Raw genomic sequence first — 17,258 nt, forward strand, 5'->3', positions numbered from 1 at the left:
TTCCTGTGGTGTTTTAATGACATTGAAGATGTGCATGGTGCTTTTACATCTGTGACATTAATCATAATGGCCAGTGTCAACCTTCAGCCTGGTGCCGTCCAGACATTTTTGGACTATAGTGGCACCTTGGGTTAAGAACTTAATTCGTTCTGGAGGTCTGTTCTTAACCTGAAACTGTTCTTATCCCGAAGCACCACTTTAGCTAATGTGGCCTCCTGTTGCTGCCACGCAATTTCTGTTCTCATCCTGAAGCAAAGTTCTTAACTTGAGGTACTATTTCTGGGTTAGCAGAGTCTGTAACCTGAAGCGTCTGTAACCTGAAGTGTCTGTAACCCGAGGTACCACTATATAGCTCTCAACAGCCCCAGCCAGCACAGTCAGTGGGAGCTGTAGTTCAAAACATCTGGAGTGCATCAGGTTGGGAAAAGCTGCTCTCTGTTTTAGAAAGCTTTTTCCAGGACTCATGAATGTTCCTAAATGAACAGAAATTGGGCAGCAGTCATGATCTTAAAAAGGTTACAAAACAAGACAAATACAGGCATGGAAAGGCGCCTGCAGAAACCCGAGCGAGCAGAATGCCAAAACTGACCCGTATGATTGTAGTGAAAGGATAAAAAGCTGATTATCTGTTCCCTTCATTCCCTCCCATTTTATTGCAATCCCATCATGTTCATTTAGTGTTGGAGTTTTTATAGAGAGGGAGATGAGATTTTCAAAGCGGACCTTTCTTTTTTGCTTCCTTTGTCCCCCCCAGCGCACAAGACCTTGAGTGACTTGAGGTTAAGTGATGCGTTCTCTTCTACCGCTGCTTCAAATGCATCTTGCTCCTCCAGCCCCATTTGTTAGTTGCCCCCCAGAGGTCCTCGTTCCTGCTGCTCCTTAGTTGCAGAGGCAAACAAAGAGCCTGTCACAAACCCCAGCTAACTGTGCAGCGAACTTGGCTGAGAGCCTCAAGGTCACCTCTGACAGCTCTAAGCATCTGTGCAACTCCATTCCCCTACTGCAGCGAAGAGCCTGGCGTTCGCTCAAAGCAGTTGTACACGGAGGGGAGACGTTGGCAGGCTCCCATGCACGGGCCCATGCACAAAGCCAAGCTGCGCTTCTTTACCCAGAGAGGGGCGGAAAGGAAATAACTTAGTTTGCGAGAGCTTCAGCAAATGTCATTTTTAGCCTGTATTTGGGAAATACTGTGTATGCTGAGCCATCATCTAAAGGGCAAAAAACAGAAAAGAAAGGAAAATCATAGTAAAAATGTGCATTGCTTTTTTTTTTATCTTACACATATTATTCTTGCCTTTAAGATGGCAGCCGGGAGTTTCTGAACCTAAATAAGCTGGTTTGTGACTCTCACCAGGTTTGCAAATTGCTGATGGAGGGTTTGAGAGGCTTTCCCCAACCCATCAACAAGGGCTCTCTGTTGACTAGACCAGTGTTTCCCAACCTTGGATCTCCAGCTGTTTTTGGACTACAATTCCCATGATCCCTAGCTAGCAAGATCAATGGTCAGGGATGATGGGAATTGTAGTCTGAAAACAGCTGGAGACCAAAGGTTGGGAAACACTGGACTAGACAGCAACTGCCTATTACAGTGGTACCTCAGGTTAAGTACTTAATTCGTTCTGGAGGTCCGTTCTTTACCTGAAACTGTTCTTAATCTGAAGCACCACTTTAGCTAATGGGGCCTCCTGTTGCTGCCGTGCCACCAGAGCATGATTTCTGTTCTCATCCTGAAGCAAAGTACTTAACCTAAGGTAATATTTCTGGGTTAGCAGAGTCTGTAACCTGAAGCGTCTGTAACCTGAAGCCTATGTAACCCGAGGTACCACTGACTGTCATTTAAGCCACATGCCTTCCTTTGGTTAAAGGCTTCCTCTTCCATTGAGAGGTGGGCTGCCTGCCTCTGGGGAGATGCCTGAACTCATTTTCTCCTGAGTGTTGATTCCCAGCTTTGCGTCTGTGAGGAACTGCATCCAGGAAGCCCTACGAGCGCCTTGCAAGCGAATGTCAACTTCATAGACGAGGATGCATCTTTCCAGCCTCAGTCTTGGGAATCAGTATGTAGCCTGTTCTGAGATGCTTTGGGCCTCTGAAGCCGTCTTTGAAATAAAAAACCCAAAGCCAGGGTCAGTTTTCCCTCACTTTCTTCCTTAGCTTCGAGCTTCAGCATTGGACTGGGGCTGGTCTGAACTGCACTGTGGAGGCAACAGAGGCATCTTGTAAGAATAGCAGGATATGGAAAAGGTCCAGACCTCTTTCTGTTGGGAGGATGCATCTCAGAATGGTTCCGAGCCTTGGAAGCTCATTAGGATTTTTGGGCAGCCCAAGGCAAGCCAAAGTCTGTATATCTCTGGGTCATTTTGAAGTTAGCATCACAGCCTGTCTTTGTCAGGTTCTGCAACCAAGAGCCAATTGAGGCATCTCATTTGGGACTTTTTAGCTTAGAGAAAAGTTGTGGGTGACATGTTAGAAGTTTATAATGTTGGATAGAGAAAAGTTGTGGGGGTTTTTTACACTCTCTCATAGTGCTAGTATTCTTGTACCTCCAGTGAAGCTGAATGTTGGAAGATTCAGGACAAAGAAAAAAAAGGACAGTGGTACCTCAGGTTACAGATGCTTCAGGTTACAGACTCCACTAACCCAGAAATAGTACCTCGGGTTAAGAACTTTACCTCAGGATGAGAACAGAAATTGTTCGGTGGCAGTGGGAGGCCCCATTAGCTAAAGTGGTACCTCAAGTTAAGAACAGTTTCAGGTTAAGAACGGACCTCCAGATCGAATTAAGTTCTTAACCCGAGGCATCACTGTACTTTGTCACACAGCACATAGTTTAACCATGGAACCTGCACCTACCGTAGATGGCCACAAACTCTGGTGGCTTTAAAAGAGGGTTAAGGATATTCATTGAGCAGAGGGCTAGGATTAGCTACTAGCCATGGTGGCTATGCTCTGCCTCCACAGTTGGAGGCTGCAATGCTTCTTGGGATACCATTTGCTGGAAACCTCATGTGTTGTGATTCAGTGTTTCTTGATTTAATGAAGCATAGTTCCATTTACATCCAAGCTAGGGAGACTACAGCTAGTAAGACCAGAATGAGCCAAGATCATAAACCATGGTTTGGAGTTGGCTTAAGAAACGATGGTCAATTAGCCTGGGAAATTAATTAATTAATTAATTAATTAATTATTATTAGTAGTAGTATACCACTCTATACCCGCAGGTCTCAGGGCAGCTCACAGGATAAAACCACAATATAAAAACACAAAATACATAATCAAAATTAAAAACAAGAGTAAGCCAATTCCCCCCCCCCCACGGACATTTTTAAAGGGCATTGAATGTCAGTCAACCAACAGCCCGGCTAAAGAGGAACATTTTTGGAAATGTTGAATTGTGGTGCGCTGAGGACACAAAAGGCAGGTTCGAGGCTTGTTCATCACTTGCTTGAATAAGCTGAGCTGGGTGCATTCCAACTGGGCCATAAAGTGCTCCCTCCATGGAAGATTCACTCTGTGTAGCATTCCCAGGCATTTGAGAGCCTGTAGAGCTCTCTCTTTCTCTCTCTGTCTCATACAGCGTTCCTTGCACATAACAAAGCTTTTCGTTGCAGCTCCAGCCCTCCTGTGTAGATTGAATAAATAAATAAATAAATCTCCAAATATGCTCTTTAAACACCAGTTTATTGCAAGGGAAGTTCTTACTGTTTTGTGTTATTCACTTTTTTGTGGTGCTGCCTATTTATTGCATCCTACAAAACTTGCATGTTTTGATGGTCGTGGTCCATGATGTACAGTCGTAAAGTAGAGGCAGCAGCAGATGGGCGGCTGCTTTTGATATAAGGCTTTAATATTGCATGCAAGCCATATACGTATATAGCTGTGAGATAATTACTTTTTTCCCCTGTAATGCAAAGCTGTTAAGGAAGAACCCGCTTCTCCACTGTGTGTGTGAGTGTGGAAATAGATAGATAGATAAATAGATAGATAGATAGATAGATGATAGATAGATAGATGATAGATAGATAGATAGATAGATAGATGATAGATAGATGATAGATAGATGATAGATAGATAGATGATAGATAGATAGATATATATAAACACATTGCAGTATTAATCTAATAAATAATTCCTATGTGTCTGTTTTGTCTCAGCTGGTGGACCAATAGTGGTTTTTTGCTTGATGAACAGCTGTTTGATTCTAGCAGGTTAGCTGCCAAAGGGGCACAGCTCATCTCTCCATAAGGAGGATGTCTTCCACAGGACATAGAATGTAATTACCACACGGCTGGGTAGTACTACAGTTGCTTAGGTTGACTTCTCATTGCTATTTACAGTGAGATTTTCCTCCCTCTCTCAAAATACTTGACCTTAGGGCACCCCATGAAGCTGACTGCTGAAAGATGTGGGGCAGACCAAAGGAAATACTTTTACATGGTCATATGACACCCTTATGATGCTGGCTCCCGTGGGAGGCAACGATGGTCGCCAACTTCTATGGGTTTAAAAGAGGAATAGACAAATGGATGGAGGACTGGTTATGGTTGGAGGCAGCACGCCTCTGAATACCAGTTACAGTGGTACCTCGGGTTACATACACTTCAGGTTACAGACTCCGCTAACCCAGAAATATTACCTCAGGTTAAGAACTTAGCTTCAGGATGAGAACAGAAATTGTGCTCCGGCAGCGCGGCGGCAGCAGGAGGCCCCATTAGCTAAAGTGGTGCTTCAGGTTAAGAACAGTTTCAGGTTAAGTACGGACCTCCAGAATGAATTAAGTTCTTAACCTGAGGTACCACTGTATTGGGCATCACAAATTTAGAGAGCTCTGTTGTACTTGGGTCCTTCTTGTAGGCCTCTGTGAAGACAGGATGATTAACTTGATGGGCCTCTGGCCTTATCCACTAGGGCTGTTCTTATGCCCTTTGACTTCTAACATGATTGTCAGTAACTCATTATGGGGCCAATCCTTTGCAGGGTTGCACCCGTATGCCGGATAACAGAAGCATGTGGAAGAGTACAAGGGAAGAAATGGCATACTCAGCGTTGGGACAAAAAGGCGGGTTAGCCTTGCACATTGAGTTAGCAAGGTTTCAGGATGGATAAGCAAGTGAGAATTTGTGGCAGGCTTGTCCAGGACCTCTAAGTTGCTCAGACAGCTAGCCACTTAGACAGTTTCATATAGTGCAGGGTGTAGTGCTTCAGAGTGGTGGACTCGTAATCTGGTGAACCGGGTTTGATTCCCTACTCCTCCACATGCAGCTGCTGGGTGACCTTGGGCTAGTCACACTTCTCTGAGGTCTCCCAGCCCCACTCACCTCACAGAGTGTTTGTTATGGGGGAGGAAGGGAAAGGAGATTGTTAGCCGCTTTGAGACTCCTTCGGGTGGTGATAAAGTGGGATATCAAAGCCAAACTACTACTACTACTACTACTACTCTTCTTCTTCTTCCAAATGTTGTTGGGACTACAGCTTTCACTTTTGGCGACCAGTGGCCGTGCTGGTTGGCGCTGATGGAAATGGGAGTTGATCAACATCTGGAGAGCCACAGGATCCCCATTCCTTAAATAGTATATGTTGAACACTGGGCTGTGTGTGGCGTAGCTTGAAGTTTGGTTTTCCAGGTGGAGCAGACAGTGGTAGGATGGAGTTTTGAGTTTCTGTAGTTCACAATTTTGGCCTCCGGGGCATAGAACTGTAGAGTTGGAGGAGAACCCAAGCGTCCTCCTTTCCAACCCCCTGCAATGCAGGAATCTTGCCCACAGCTATCCCTGGGTGGGTTCGAACCACCAACCTTCTAGTTAACAGACAGACATACTGATCCCTTGCACCACAGAGCCCCTCATAGAATTGGAAGGGACCATGTGGGTCATTGAGTCCAACCCCCTGCAATGCAGGAATCTTTTGCTTAGCGTGGGGCTCGAACCCACAGCCTTGTGATTACAAGTCTCATGCTCTGCCGACTGAGCTATCCCAGCATGATAATGTGTTGTGGTTATATGGCCTGACTGATGCCTGAGTGGCAAAGGGGATGAGGCCCGGGGACCATGGTTCAAGATCTATGACACCTTTTAATCTTGGCATTTTGGTTTGAACTAGTGTAAAATGTAGCCATGCTCACAAATATTTAAATAGCATAATTTTTTTAAAAAAAGTAAGTATGCACAGGATCATAGGGCTCAAAGAAGCTGTTAAGCTGATCAGGTTCTAATTTTAGGTCAACTTGAAAGTGATTATAGCAGCAAAATCTGAAATAGTTGTGGCGCTAGAAGAAACCATGCTGTTACAAGATTGTAATAGTAGGCTAGATCTTAAGCGTTCATTGTGTTCGGCACTGAGGGCCAACTTGCCCCGTTTCTTAGATATGCAGATCTTCAGCTGTATAGGAAATAGAAATTTAACAGCCAATTCAACCCTCTTCAGTTCCATGCAAAGGTTGCTCTGTCTCCCCCCATCTTCTTTCTCTCTCTCTGCACAATTCAGCCACAATAGGAAGGAGCCGAGGAGAAAAGTAGCCAGATTTGGAGCACATAACAAATTCATAGCCGATGAAGGATTGCAGCACAGGGCTCCCTAACCAGTACGCCACTAGATATCCTTCAGTGGATATGGATGAAATATCTGCTAGATCACAGTGGCACTCATTTTTTTTAATATAGATTTTATTTAGAACCTGTTTGGCCCTGATGCCTTTTTTTAAAAAAAATGTACGTTTCTTGTTCATTTGGGGATGCTTGGAAAGTCTGAAACTCAGGTGAGAACTGCACTGAAATTAAGACTGAAAATCTCACAGTTACACAAGAATAAACCCCAATATTGTGACTGGGAGTTGTCTGGGTGGAAGCGTGAACAACCTAATCTAATAACCTGATAACGATGTTTTGTGCTTTGGGAGCTTGGGAGAGGGAAACCATCAAGATGCAATTTATTTCACAGAAGCTAGAGCACACCTGGATAAAATTAAGAAGTACTGTACCATACACTGGTGCCATCTAAATGCCTTCTTCTAAGGATGTGGAATATTTTGCTCATAAACATGGATGCAGTGTACTCTATGCAAAAATCTTAAAGAGTTATTTCCTAGCCTCGTTTATTGCGGGTTGCAGGTGACCACAACTATGCTGCTTAATAGCTCTGTTGACTGCTGCATGAACTGCTCATAATGAACATTGTGATCTCCTCCCCATCTCATTTCTGTAGGCTGTTCAGTTGGCCCCTAGACGATGGCTAAACCTGCAGGAATACCAGAGTAAGAAACTGATGGCTGATCACGGGGTCACAGTTCAGAGATTCTTCGTGGCTGACACTGCAAATGATGCTCTTGAGGCTGCTAAGAGACTAAGTAAGTTGACTAGTAATGAAGTGAAACCTGCAGAGGCTGTAAACCAGCCTGGAAAATTATGTTGTGCTGCAAATATATTGTTGCATACATGTTGCATACAGTCTTTGAAGCGAAGACACGTTTTTATTCCAGGGATCGGAAATATATAAAGATAACGAACATGGTTTCATATGCAATCTTTATTCCATTTAGTCCCAGAGGCTCTGAGCGACAGCATATATACATATATAACGGAACGTGTAGTGTAGTGCAGAACAGCAGATGCTGTTGCTCAATATGACTTTTCCAGAATTTCATTTCCCTTTCTTGCTATCAGTCCTGCAAACTTGGATAGTGAGCGCTGACAGGATTGTAGACAAACTGGGACCACTGATAAACAGGAGGGATAGTCCTATACTTGGGCGGGACATGGGTGGCGCTGTGGGTTAAACCACAGAGCCTAGGACTTGCTGATCAGAAGGTCGGCGGTTCGAATCTCCGCAATGGGGTGAGCTCCCATTGCTTGGTCCCTGCTCCTGCCAACCTAGCAGTTTGAAAGCACGTCAAAGTGCAAGTAGATAAATAGGTATCGCTTCGGCGGGAAGGTAAACAGTGTTTCTGTGCACTGCTCTGGTTCGCCAGACACGGCTTAGTCATGCTGGCCACATGACCCGGAAGCTGTACACTGGCCCCCTCAGCCAGTAAAGCGAGATGAGCTCCGCAACCCCAGAGTCGTTCACGACTGGACCTAATGGTCAGGGGTCCCTTTACCTTTTAGTCCTATACTTAGGGTAGGGCTGGGGACCCCAGTATTGCACAATCTTAAAAAATAAAAAAAATAAAAAATCCACCAAAGGGGGCAACCTCCCCCCCCCCAATGTGGAATGAGCATGCTCACTAATTATGAAATGTTGACTATCAGTTGGAAAAGGAAAGTGGTGTGTAGGAGAGAATGGAATGGCATTCCAGAATGGGGCAGGGCTGGCTGCCTAGGCCCCTAAGCAAGAAACTTGCTGTTAGATAATGAGGGTACTACAATCTTGTGTTGCCAGCTCCCACATGTACTTTAAAAAATAAATAAATGAAAAAGAAAGTGTGGTTGGCGGGAGGAATTGCTGCTTAGCCTGCATGGTGACCAAGCTGCCAGATGCCATTAGCTGGTTACTAGATATGTATGCAAGTCTACGTTTCTGCATTCTTATTTACTGAGCTGATTTTGTTATGTCGTTAGTGTGCTGCCAAAACCCCCCTTGGCTGTTATGCCAGGGGATGGGGGTGGTCTCCCTGTACATGTGTGAATTGGAGGTGTTTGCAGTATTAATGTTAATGGTTTATATGAATTTTTAATGGTATAATGTGTTTATGTTTATGTAAGTCACTTGGAAACCTTGGTAATAAGTGACTAATACATCTAAATATTATTACTATTATTAAGTAGCAAGTTTCCTCAGACTCTGGGGCTTATTTCTGCAAAAACCTGCATAGGACTGTGCTGCAAGCCATTGCTAAGTAGTTTATTTTATGTTCGTTACATTTCTACGTAAAATTCCTTGGATCACCAGGTAAATAAACTGTCAAACAATAGCAATAAAAAACGTTCCAACAGTAAAACCATCAAAATCAACAGGGAAACCACCAAAGGCAATTAAAAGCCAGGAAACCAAAGCTGCTTTTACCTGGTGCTTAAAAACATCATCTGAAATCTGCATAGCTGACCCCATGTAGCAGGAATCTAACCTAGATATTGCCAGCAGATCACACTTGTATGAACATCCACCTAACAGCACTCTGTTGCTGTGAACCCAGTTTTAGGAATAGTGCAATGTCATCCAAACCAGAGTTGACTATTTCATGGTCAACTCTATCCCCATCCACAAATATATTGATCGAGTACCAGTAATTGAATTTCAGCCATCTCATTTCTGACTCCTGATACCTGTTTAGAATGTCCACAGTCACCCCTGGGTTCAAGCAAACGGGGAACCAGAGCTTAATGTCTGATGCGTCGCTCCAAATCCCCAAATAGCTGCATGTGTCATGTAGACATGAAACAGAATGGAAATCAAATCAAAACAAAACAAAATGTTTTGTGCACGAAATGTGCAGAATCCAGTACCATAATGTCACGGGGAACCTTCTGAAATCAGTCAGGTACAGTGGGTTACATATGCTTCAGGTTACACACTCCGCTAACCCAGAAATAGTGCTTCAGGGTAAGAACTTTGGTTCAGGATAAGAACAGAAATCGCGCTCTGGCGGTGCGGCAGCAGCAGGAGGCCCCATTAGCTAAAGTGGTGCTTCAGGTTAAGAATGGACCTCCGGAACGAATTAAATACTCAACCCGAGGTACCGCTATAGTTGGTTTGGAATCCTAGCATATTTCATTGAGCACTTTTATCCTGCTTTATAGCTCCAAAGCAACTTAACTAAAGATTCTCATAGTATAACGAGTCTTCCCTTATATATTCTTTCGGCCACCACATACCGGGCAGCAGCTTGTACTGAGCACCTCTGGGGCAAAGGAGTGGGGCGGAGTGAAGTCTTGTGGTGAAGTCTCACCTTTCCTTTCCCTGTTATGAAGGGCAACATGATTTCTGCCCAGCCTGTCACACATGTGAAGATTGGGCAAGTGCCATCTGTTTTGGCTGCTTTGTGTTCTTGTCGTACGATTAATTCAGGTCAATTGGGAAGACACACAGGCACTCATAGTTAAGAACTGAGCCAGGGACAGGTCTGGCTCCATGCCTTCAAGCCATGTACATCATTCTGGAAAAGTGGCAGAGGTATCCGGGAGCTGCATGGGCTTCTCTTAGCCCCGCACCTCGGTTGGAAACCTATTGGCTTTAATGCAGGCATAGGCAAACTCCGGCCCTCCAGATGTTTGGGACTACAATTCCCATTATCCCTAGCTAACTGGACCAGTGGTCAGGGATGATGGGAACTGTAGTCCCAAACATCTGGAAGGCCGGAGTTTGCCTATGCCTGCTTTAATGGGACTTCAAAGTCAATTCGTAACTGTGTGCTTAGTGCCGGTAAGGGCTGCGTTCCAAATTAAAGAACGAAGCTCTACATATGCAGCCTTGCTCTTCCATAGGTGAAAGTTGTTTCGGTAATAGTCCTTCAGATTGCAATGACAATAAGGCAGCAGAATGCAGCGTGTGCCACTTCAGCAGATTAAATGAAAATTATCTCCTGTGAGGCTCTGAACTCATCATTTTTAATCTCTCCCTTTTCATTCTCTCATCAACTCACTTTAAGGACTGCTGAGCCCAGAAAAAGATCTTGTAGCGTACCTTTACTCGCTGCTTTTAACTTGAGATGTGATACTACTTAATAAGATAAGGGCTTTTATAAATAGGACTGAAAAGAAAACTAGTTGTATGCCTGTCATAATAAAAAGAGACGGATCTCTAGACTGAGTAATGTTCTCACTGTTCGGCATTTCCATGGTTTATTAATGATATTGCCATTGATTGCAGTGTATGATTACAGGGATATTAATATCGGAAGGGGGGGTGGGAAGCATATTGTGTTTTTAAAACATGGAGCAAACAACAATAACAAAGGGGCCGGAGCTGTCAAGCATGGGAGGCGTTTCTGCTTGCACGATTTTCTGCCGACTCCCCTATCTCTCTGCAGGTCCCCATTCCTGAGAACCACCCAACCCAAACTGGGCTCTGAAGTGGGGGTTCACGTCTAATGCATTGGGCAGGTCATAGTTGGTCCATGGACTAGAGCAAGCCAGGAGCCCAGCTGTGATTGAACAATGTTGTATGAAACTGGAATGCATAGCGGGGGCGCATAGTTTCAGAGCCTAGCCAATGTGGGCTTGAACAGTTCTGAAAACAAACATGATACGGAACGATGGAGAGGGTGTTTCTGCTGAAGTACGATAGCCCCATCTGTACTGGCATTCTGTTGGCTTCGGAAAACAGACCTGTTTACCCAGGCATTCCCTGTGTAAACGACTAAACAGCAACATTGCCTGTTTTATTAATGGGTGCTTATATTTAAATATTTGTGGCTTTTTGCACTTTGTAAACCACTTAAGGGCCCATAGCAGCATTAAGCAATATATAAATTTATTTATGTTGTTGTTGCTGCTGCTGCTGCTGCTGTTATTCTGCTGTCAGTGTTCCATCACTCTGTCAGTAAAACACATGGTGGTGGAAAAACGTTTATGATTCATTCATTGAACTGTCTTGCATCTTCCATCTTTGAAAGCATGTTTCCATCATTCGCGGCGATAATGTTCCATTTTATTTAAGTGTATCAAGTGCACAGTGAATTAACTGGATTATTTAAGACATCTTTGAATTTTAGTGTAAAGGGAATTGCAAGAGCTATGAAATTACTGCCATGCTCCACTAAGCCGTTAATTAACACAGTCCTTGTAGTTAACTTGCTTGTTGGGGCATCATTTTGTTGTGTTTAGTTAAATTCAGTCTGAATAATGCATTTCAAAATTGATATGTTGTTCCTCTACTTATCCCTGCAAACCAACGTATGTTTCATTTAGTTATCTAGAACGTCATTTGGGCCATTGCAGGATACGACGCCATGATAGTTACATAAACAGAAACCACCATTGCACTTCTGTAGATTTCCCAGGTGGTATACAGAGCCATGTGCTTCTCTGCTATACCCTGGGGTTGAAAAACCCTGGCAGTCCCTAGAAAATCATCTTAGCTGGGTGTCTTCTCTTTCCCCATGCCCACAAGATACACAAAGTGGTAAGACAGACAAAGACCAGTAAGAAACCTGAGTTAATTGTGTTCATGTCTTCAACCAGACCTTCAGTTGATTAACAGTCTATGTCCTTTTAAATGTGTTTGGTTGGGGGGGTATTGTTTTATCACTGTTCTTATTAGGTATTTTGTGTTTATTTATATTGTAATTTTATGTTGTGAACCACCCTGAAATCTTTGGATGAAGGGTGGCATACAGATCAAATAAATAATATAATATAATATAATATAAATGTTCACAACAACCCTAAAGTTTAAAAAACAGATTTAAAACTAAAAGGACTGAACTACAGGAGTTGTTTAAAAATACTTGGATGAAGCAAAAGGTTTTCTCTTGGCATTGGAAAAAAACCCCACGAGGATGCGCACTTGACAGCACTGGTTGTTCCAGAGTCTTTGTTGGCATAGATCACAATTTGTGAGTGTCCATCAGGTCTTTAATGGTTTGGGGTCAGATGTGACCATTCTCAGTCTCTTCACAAGGGATTCATTTGGGTTTTTCCTCTTGGGCTTGCATTCCCCTTTCTCTCTGGTCTGAATCTTTCCCTACCTGCATGATCTTCACCATGCTGAATGCTAACTGTAAACGTAAAGGTACCCCTGACCGTTAGGTCCAGTCGCAGACGACTCTGGGGTTGCGTGCTCATCTCATTCTATAGGCTGAGGGAGCCGGCATTTGTCCGCAGACAGCTTCCGGGTCATGTGGCCAGCATGACTAAGCTGCTTCTGGCGAACCAGAGCAGCACAAGGAAACACCGTTTACCTTCCCGCTGGAGTAGTAGCTATTTATATACTTGCATTTTGACGTGCTTTTGAACTGCTAGGTGGGCAGGAGCTGGGACCGAGCAACGGGAGCTCACCCCATCACGGGGATTCGAACCGCCAACCTTCTGATCGGCAAGCCCTAGTCTCTGTGGTTTAGACCACCCACGTCCCGAATGCTAATTGTATTTCAATGTAAATCAGCATTTGAAACCCAATTCTGATTATTGTTTCAGCTGACCACAGCATCCCAGCTTGAGGGGCGTGGGGAGCGTGTTAGCTCATGATCTCTCATTCATCATGATTCAGAGATTGAGAAGCGTTGCATCTGCGTTGAGCCAGGGAGAGACAGCCTTGGAATAGTTTGCCTGACTGCCAGTGCTTGCAGTTAATAAACAGCTTCCAAAAGTTTCTGTTTGCAAATGAAAATTTTAGTGGTGGATACAGTTCCTTCAGATACAAACCTCTGCAGTACTAAAGTCGGTGGCAATGTTAGAACGCCCTATGTGTTTAGTACATTTCTTGATTAACGGTTTCCCTGAAAAATATGTCAAAAACTGCTGGAAGTTGCTAGTGAAAAAGGGGGAAAGAACATAAAAGGATTTGTAAACACGCTTAATGGAGTTGATAGACTCCCCCCTACCCCAAGCATAGCGGATGACTAGAAAATTAAAGTCATGGCATTAATGCATGCCTGCAAAGGGGATTCTGTCTAGTAAAAGACAGAACCCAAAGGATTTTTGGCTTTGCACATTGCCAAGCAATTCTTAGTTGAAACGACTTTATAAGAAGCACTGCTTATAAGTCAGCGTTAAGTCATTTTATGCTCCAGGTCAAGAGCCTGCAAGTATCCAACAAATAAGGAAATAACACATTCTGTATAATCATGAAAATACTCTGTTATGCCCAATCTCCCTTATGATAGAAGCTCAAAATAAACAACTTTGTCTTTTTATATCTGTATTTAACATGGCATAACAAGCCAAGAGATTTGAGAGCTTGCTTCTGAATTCGTCTGTGAGGGAACGATCATAATGTATCGTTAGTATTTGCACGGGGCTTTCAGTCGGTGTCAGGTATGAGGCTGAACTTCTTTAGAGAGAGAAGACAGGTGGGATTAAGGTAGCAACCTAAAAATATCGGCATTGGTATTGACTTCTAATGAACGCGAATAAACAACCACATTTGCAAGATGCAGATGCATTTGACGTTGCTAGATTTTGGTTTTGCTGCATGAACAGAGTAAGATCAGATTTCCCTTTATGGCTTTGACGTGCTGAGGGCAGGTTTCTCTGGAAAGGGCGGGCGGGCTGCCTACAGTTAGTTCTTTGTGACAAAGGCATTTAATACTAGGATGTGAGCCATGTTAGTAATTGTTGTGTATTTTGGATTCCCACCCCCTTATCAATAATTTCATTTGATGGGGTGAGTGAAGGTTCTGCTGTGTGAGAAAACTTTTCCATTCACTGTCAAGAAGAGAAGAGCTCTGTGCAGGATTGTGTACAGTGGTACCTTGGGTTACAGACACTTCAGGTTACAGACGCTTCAGGTTACAGACTCCGCTAACCCAGAAATAGTACCTTTGGTTAAGAACTTTGCTTCAGGATGAGAACAGAAATCATGTGGCGGCAGCGAGAGGCCCCATTAGCTAAAGTGGTACCTCAGGTTAAGAACATTTTCAGGTTAAGAACACACCTCCAGAACGAATTAAGTACCTGAGGTGCCACTGTAGTTCCTTGGGTTCAAATAAACGTTTCTGCAAGCAGCCATTTTTTGCTGAAAAAGCAGCATGCCCTGTGGGTGGGGGATGTGCTAAGCAGTTAATTTTGAGTACATACATTTAAATGTTTTCCAGTGAGTTGGTCGATGCGCATTTGAACATACATAGTTTACATACTTTAAATAAACCTCAAGAAGAGGTGGCACATCAAGAAAAAAGAGGGAAGCTCTTTGAAACTACTTTGCAAGTGCCACACATTCTTGGAACTCTTGTTGCTAATTCTGGATGCCTAAACCTTGACCGTTGCTCCTGGACCGGACTTACTGTTGCTGCAGCTTTCACAGGCCCTGCTTCACTGCCCCAGAATGTTTTTGCCTGGTTATTCTTATATATTAAATTTATATACCACCCTTCATCCATAGATCTTGGGGCGCTTCATAACATAAAATTGCAATATAAAAAACACAAAATACATAGTAAAACTAAGAACAAAAACCAACTTAATAATTCTCCCTCCCAGGGTCAGTAGGAATCCCCAAGAAGCTGGCAAGGCAGACAAGGTCAAGTAACACATTTTATTTTCTGTTTTTCCTTCTTCTCACACAAGAACAAGGCACGACTGAACGTCAGTCAAACTTGACAGATCTTATCGCGATGTATCCCTTCCACTGGGCAGAATTTTGCAGAATTCACCCCAAGCCGATCAGGGAACTTGACCGTCTGGTCTCTGCCAATCTTTACAGTCACTTCCTCGTCATCAGAGGACATGCAGATCTTGGTGTCTTTGCCGTGCTGTAAGGAGAACTCCGGCAGCTCCATGCTTTGTCTCCTTGTAATTGTGTCTCTGTACCCTGATGATGCCTCTTTTTTTATCTGGATGGAGAGTAGAGAGGAATGTGTCTATAGAAAACAGCTTTCTGTACAGAGGTAAAATTTACATTCGTTGCTCCAGCCACTTTTGCCTCTGGCCATGCCCACTGAAGATTGCCCCAAAGCGAATGACATCTCTAGATCGTGAAAGGTTCCTCATCCCTCCTTTTATACCAACTAGGAAACCTTAAGCTAAGCTGCAAACAAAGAAGCTGAGTCTGTAGGTAAGAACTGATGTTGGTTTAAGGTAAACAAACAAAGGCTGCCTTGACACCTCCTCTGCTAAGTAACTGATTAATCTGCATGCTAGCTAATTATCATCACTACTCCATCCCTCCTTAATATGTTTCATTTACCACCTATCTTCTTTTTTGCACCTGAGCCAGAGGGCAGTTTTGTTGCTGGAAATTAATATGGTGTTGAACTCTCAGTCTAGCGAGATCTTCTGAATTTTCCATTTGCCATGCCGTTCCAGCATTATTTTTCAGTGCGCATAAATTGGCAGTATAGTTTGGGGAGGGGTACCCAAATAAGGGATGTGGGTGGCCCTGTGGGTTAAACCACAGAGCCTAGGACTTGCTGATCAGAAGGTCAGCGGTTCGAATCCCCGCCACGGGGTGAGCTCCTGTTGCTCGGTCCCTGCTCCTGCCAATCTAGCAGTTCGAAAGCATGTCAAAGTAGATAAATAAGTAGATAAACAAGTAGATAAATAGCAGGTAGATAAATAGGTACCACTGGCAGGAAGGTAAACGGCATTTCCTTGCGCTGCTCTGGTTTGCCAGAAGTGGCTTAGTCATGCTGGCCACATGACCTGGAAGCTGTATGCTGGCTCCCTCGGCCAGTAAAGCGAGATGAGCGCTGCAACCCCAGAGTTGTCTGTGACTGGACCCTAACGGTCAGGGATCCCTTTATTCATGTTGGCTGATTTTACAGACACAGACAAAAAAGAGTAAGCCATTTGCCAAGCACCACTGAGAAAATAAATACCCGAGCAGAGACTTTGTATGTAAGCTTCCAGCTTGGCTGTCAGTCAACAAGGACCTCTTCAGTGTTGGTGGCATTTCTCATAATATTTTAAGTCAGTGGGTAGGGAACCCATGGCCCTACAGAATTTGCTGGATTCCTACTGTCCCTGACCCTTGGTTATGCTGATGGGAGCTGGAGTTGAACAGCATATGGAGGGCCACAGGATTCCCTAACCTCAGCTCAAAGTAACATGTGGTCTCCAAACAAATCAAGCTTAATTAATAAAGCAGTGTTGATAGGGAAATTCTCGAATAAGAAAATTACTCTCCCTCCCTTATTCCCCTGCCCTCCAGCACTTAGAAGTATTCATTTATACTTTTAGAAACTTTCACTAAGGACGTGAGTGCAAGCTGCAGCATACCTTTAGTTATTTTATAACCCTTCTCTGCCACCAAACGTCTTTGAATCAAATAGATTTATAGTAATGTGAGTAATGGATAGGGGGCCAGCAAATCAAAATCTCATTTCAGCTGTTTGACACTAATGTTGTGCTGAGTTACTGTTCTCCGTGTTGGATTTCTGATCAAATTACTAAAATTGCCACTTGGAAGTGGGAATGGAGACGAAAATACAAACAAAATATTGTTATAAATTGAGTACTGAATTTCATAGTTAGCATATGCCATAGAAACCATTCTTTTTAATCCTGGCTATGTTGTGTGGTTTGTTTGTTTGTTTGTTTTTTGTTTTAAGGGAGTTTGATTGGTGACTTTTTCCACAGAAGGCACAATTCCTAATATATAAATGTGAAAAAGAGCCAGATTGTATTACAAATAACACGAGCGCAAGGATAATTTGGATTCTTTATTTCTAA

General features: G+C 43.6%; 1 protein-coding gene across 1 annotated transcript in view; it reads left to right on the forward strand.

Annotated features, from left to right (window-relative positions):
* The window catches only part of SUCLG2 (succinate-CoA ligase GDP-forming subunit beta), a 223,078-nt gene that overhangs the window by 51,758 nt on the left and 154,062 nt on the right, over window positions 1-17,258 (forward strand). The window contains exon 2 of the mRNA XM_081902928.1: window positions 7,198-7,339. Within this exon, the coding sequence (XP_081759054.1) occupies window positions 7,198-7,339 (142 nt within the window). The remainder of the gene's footprint in view (window positions 1-7,197; window positions 7,340-17,258) is intronic.

Source organism: Podarcis melisellensis, assembly GCF_964234715.1.
Source record: "Podarcis melisellensis genome assembly, chromosome: 2".
NCBI lineage: Eukaryota > Metazoa > Chordata > Lepidosauria > Squamata > Lacertidae > Podarcis > Podarcis melisellensis.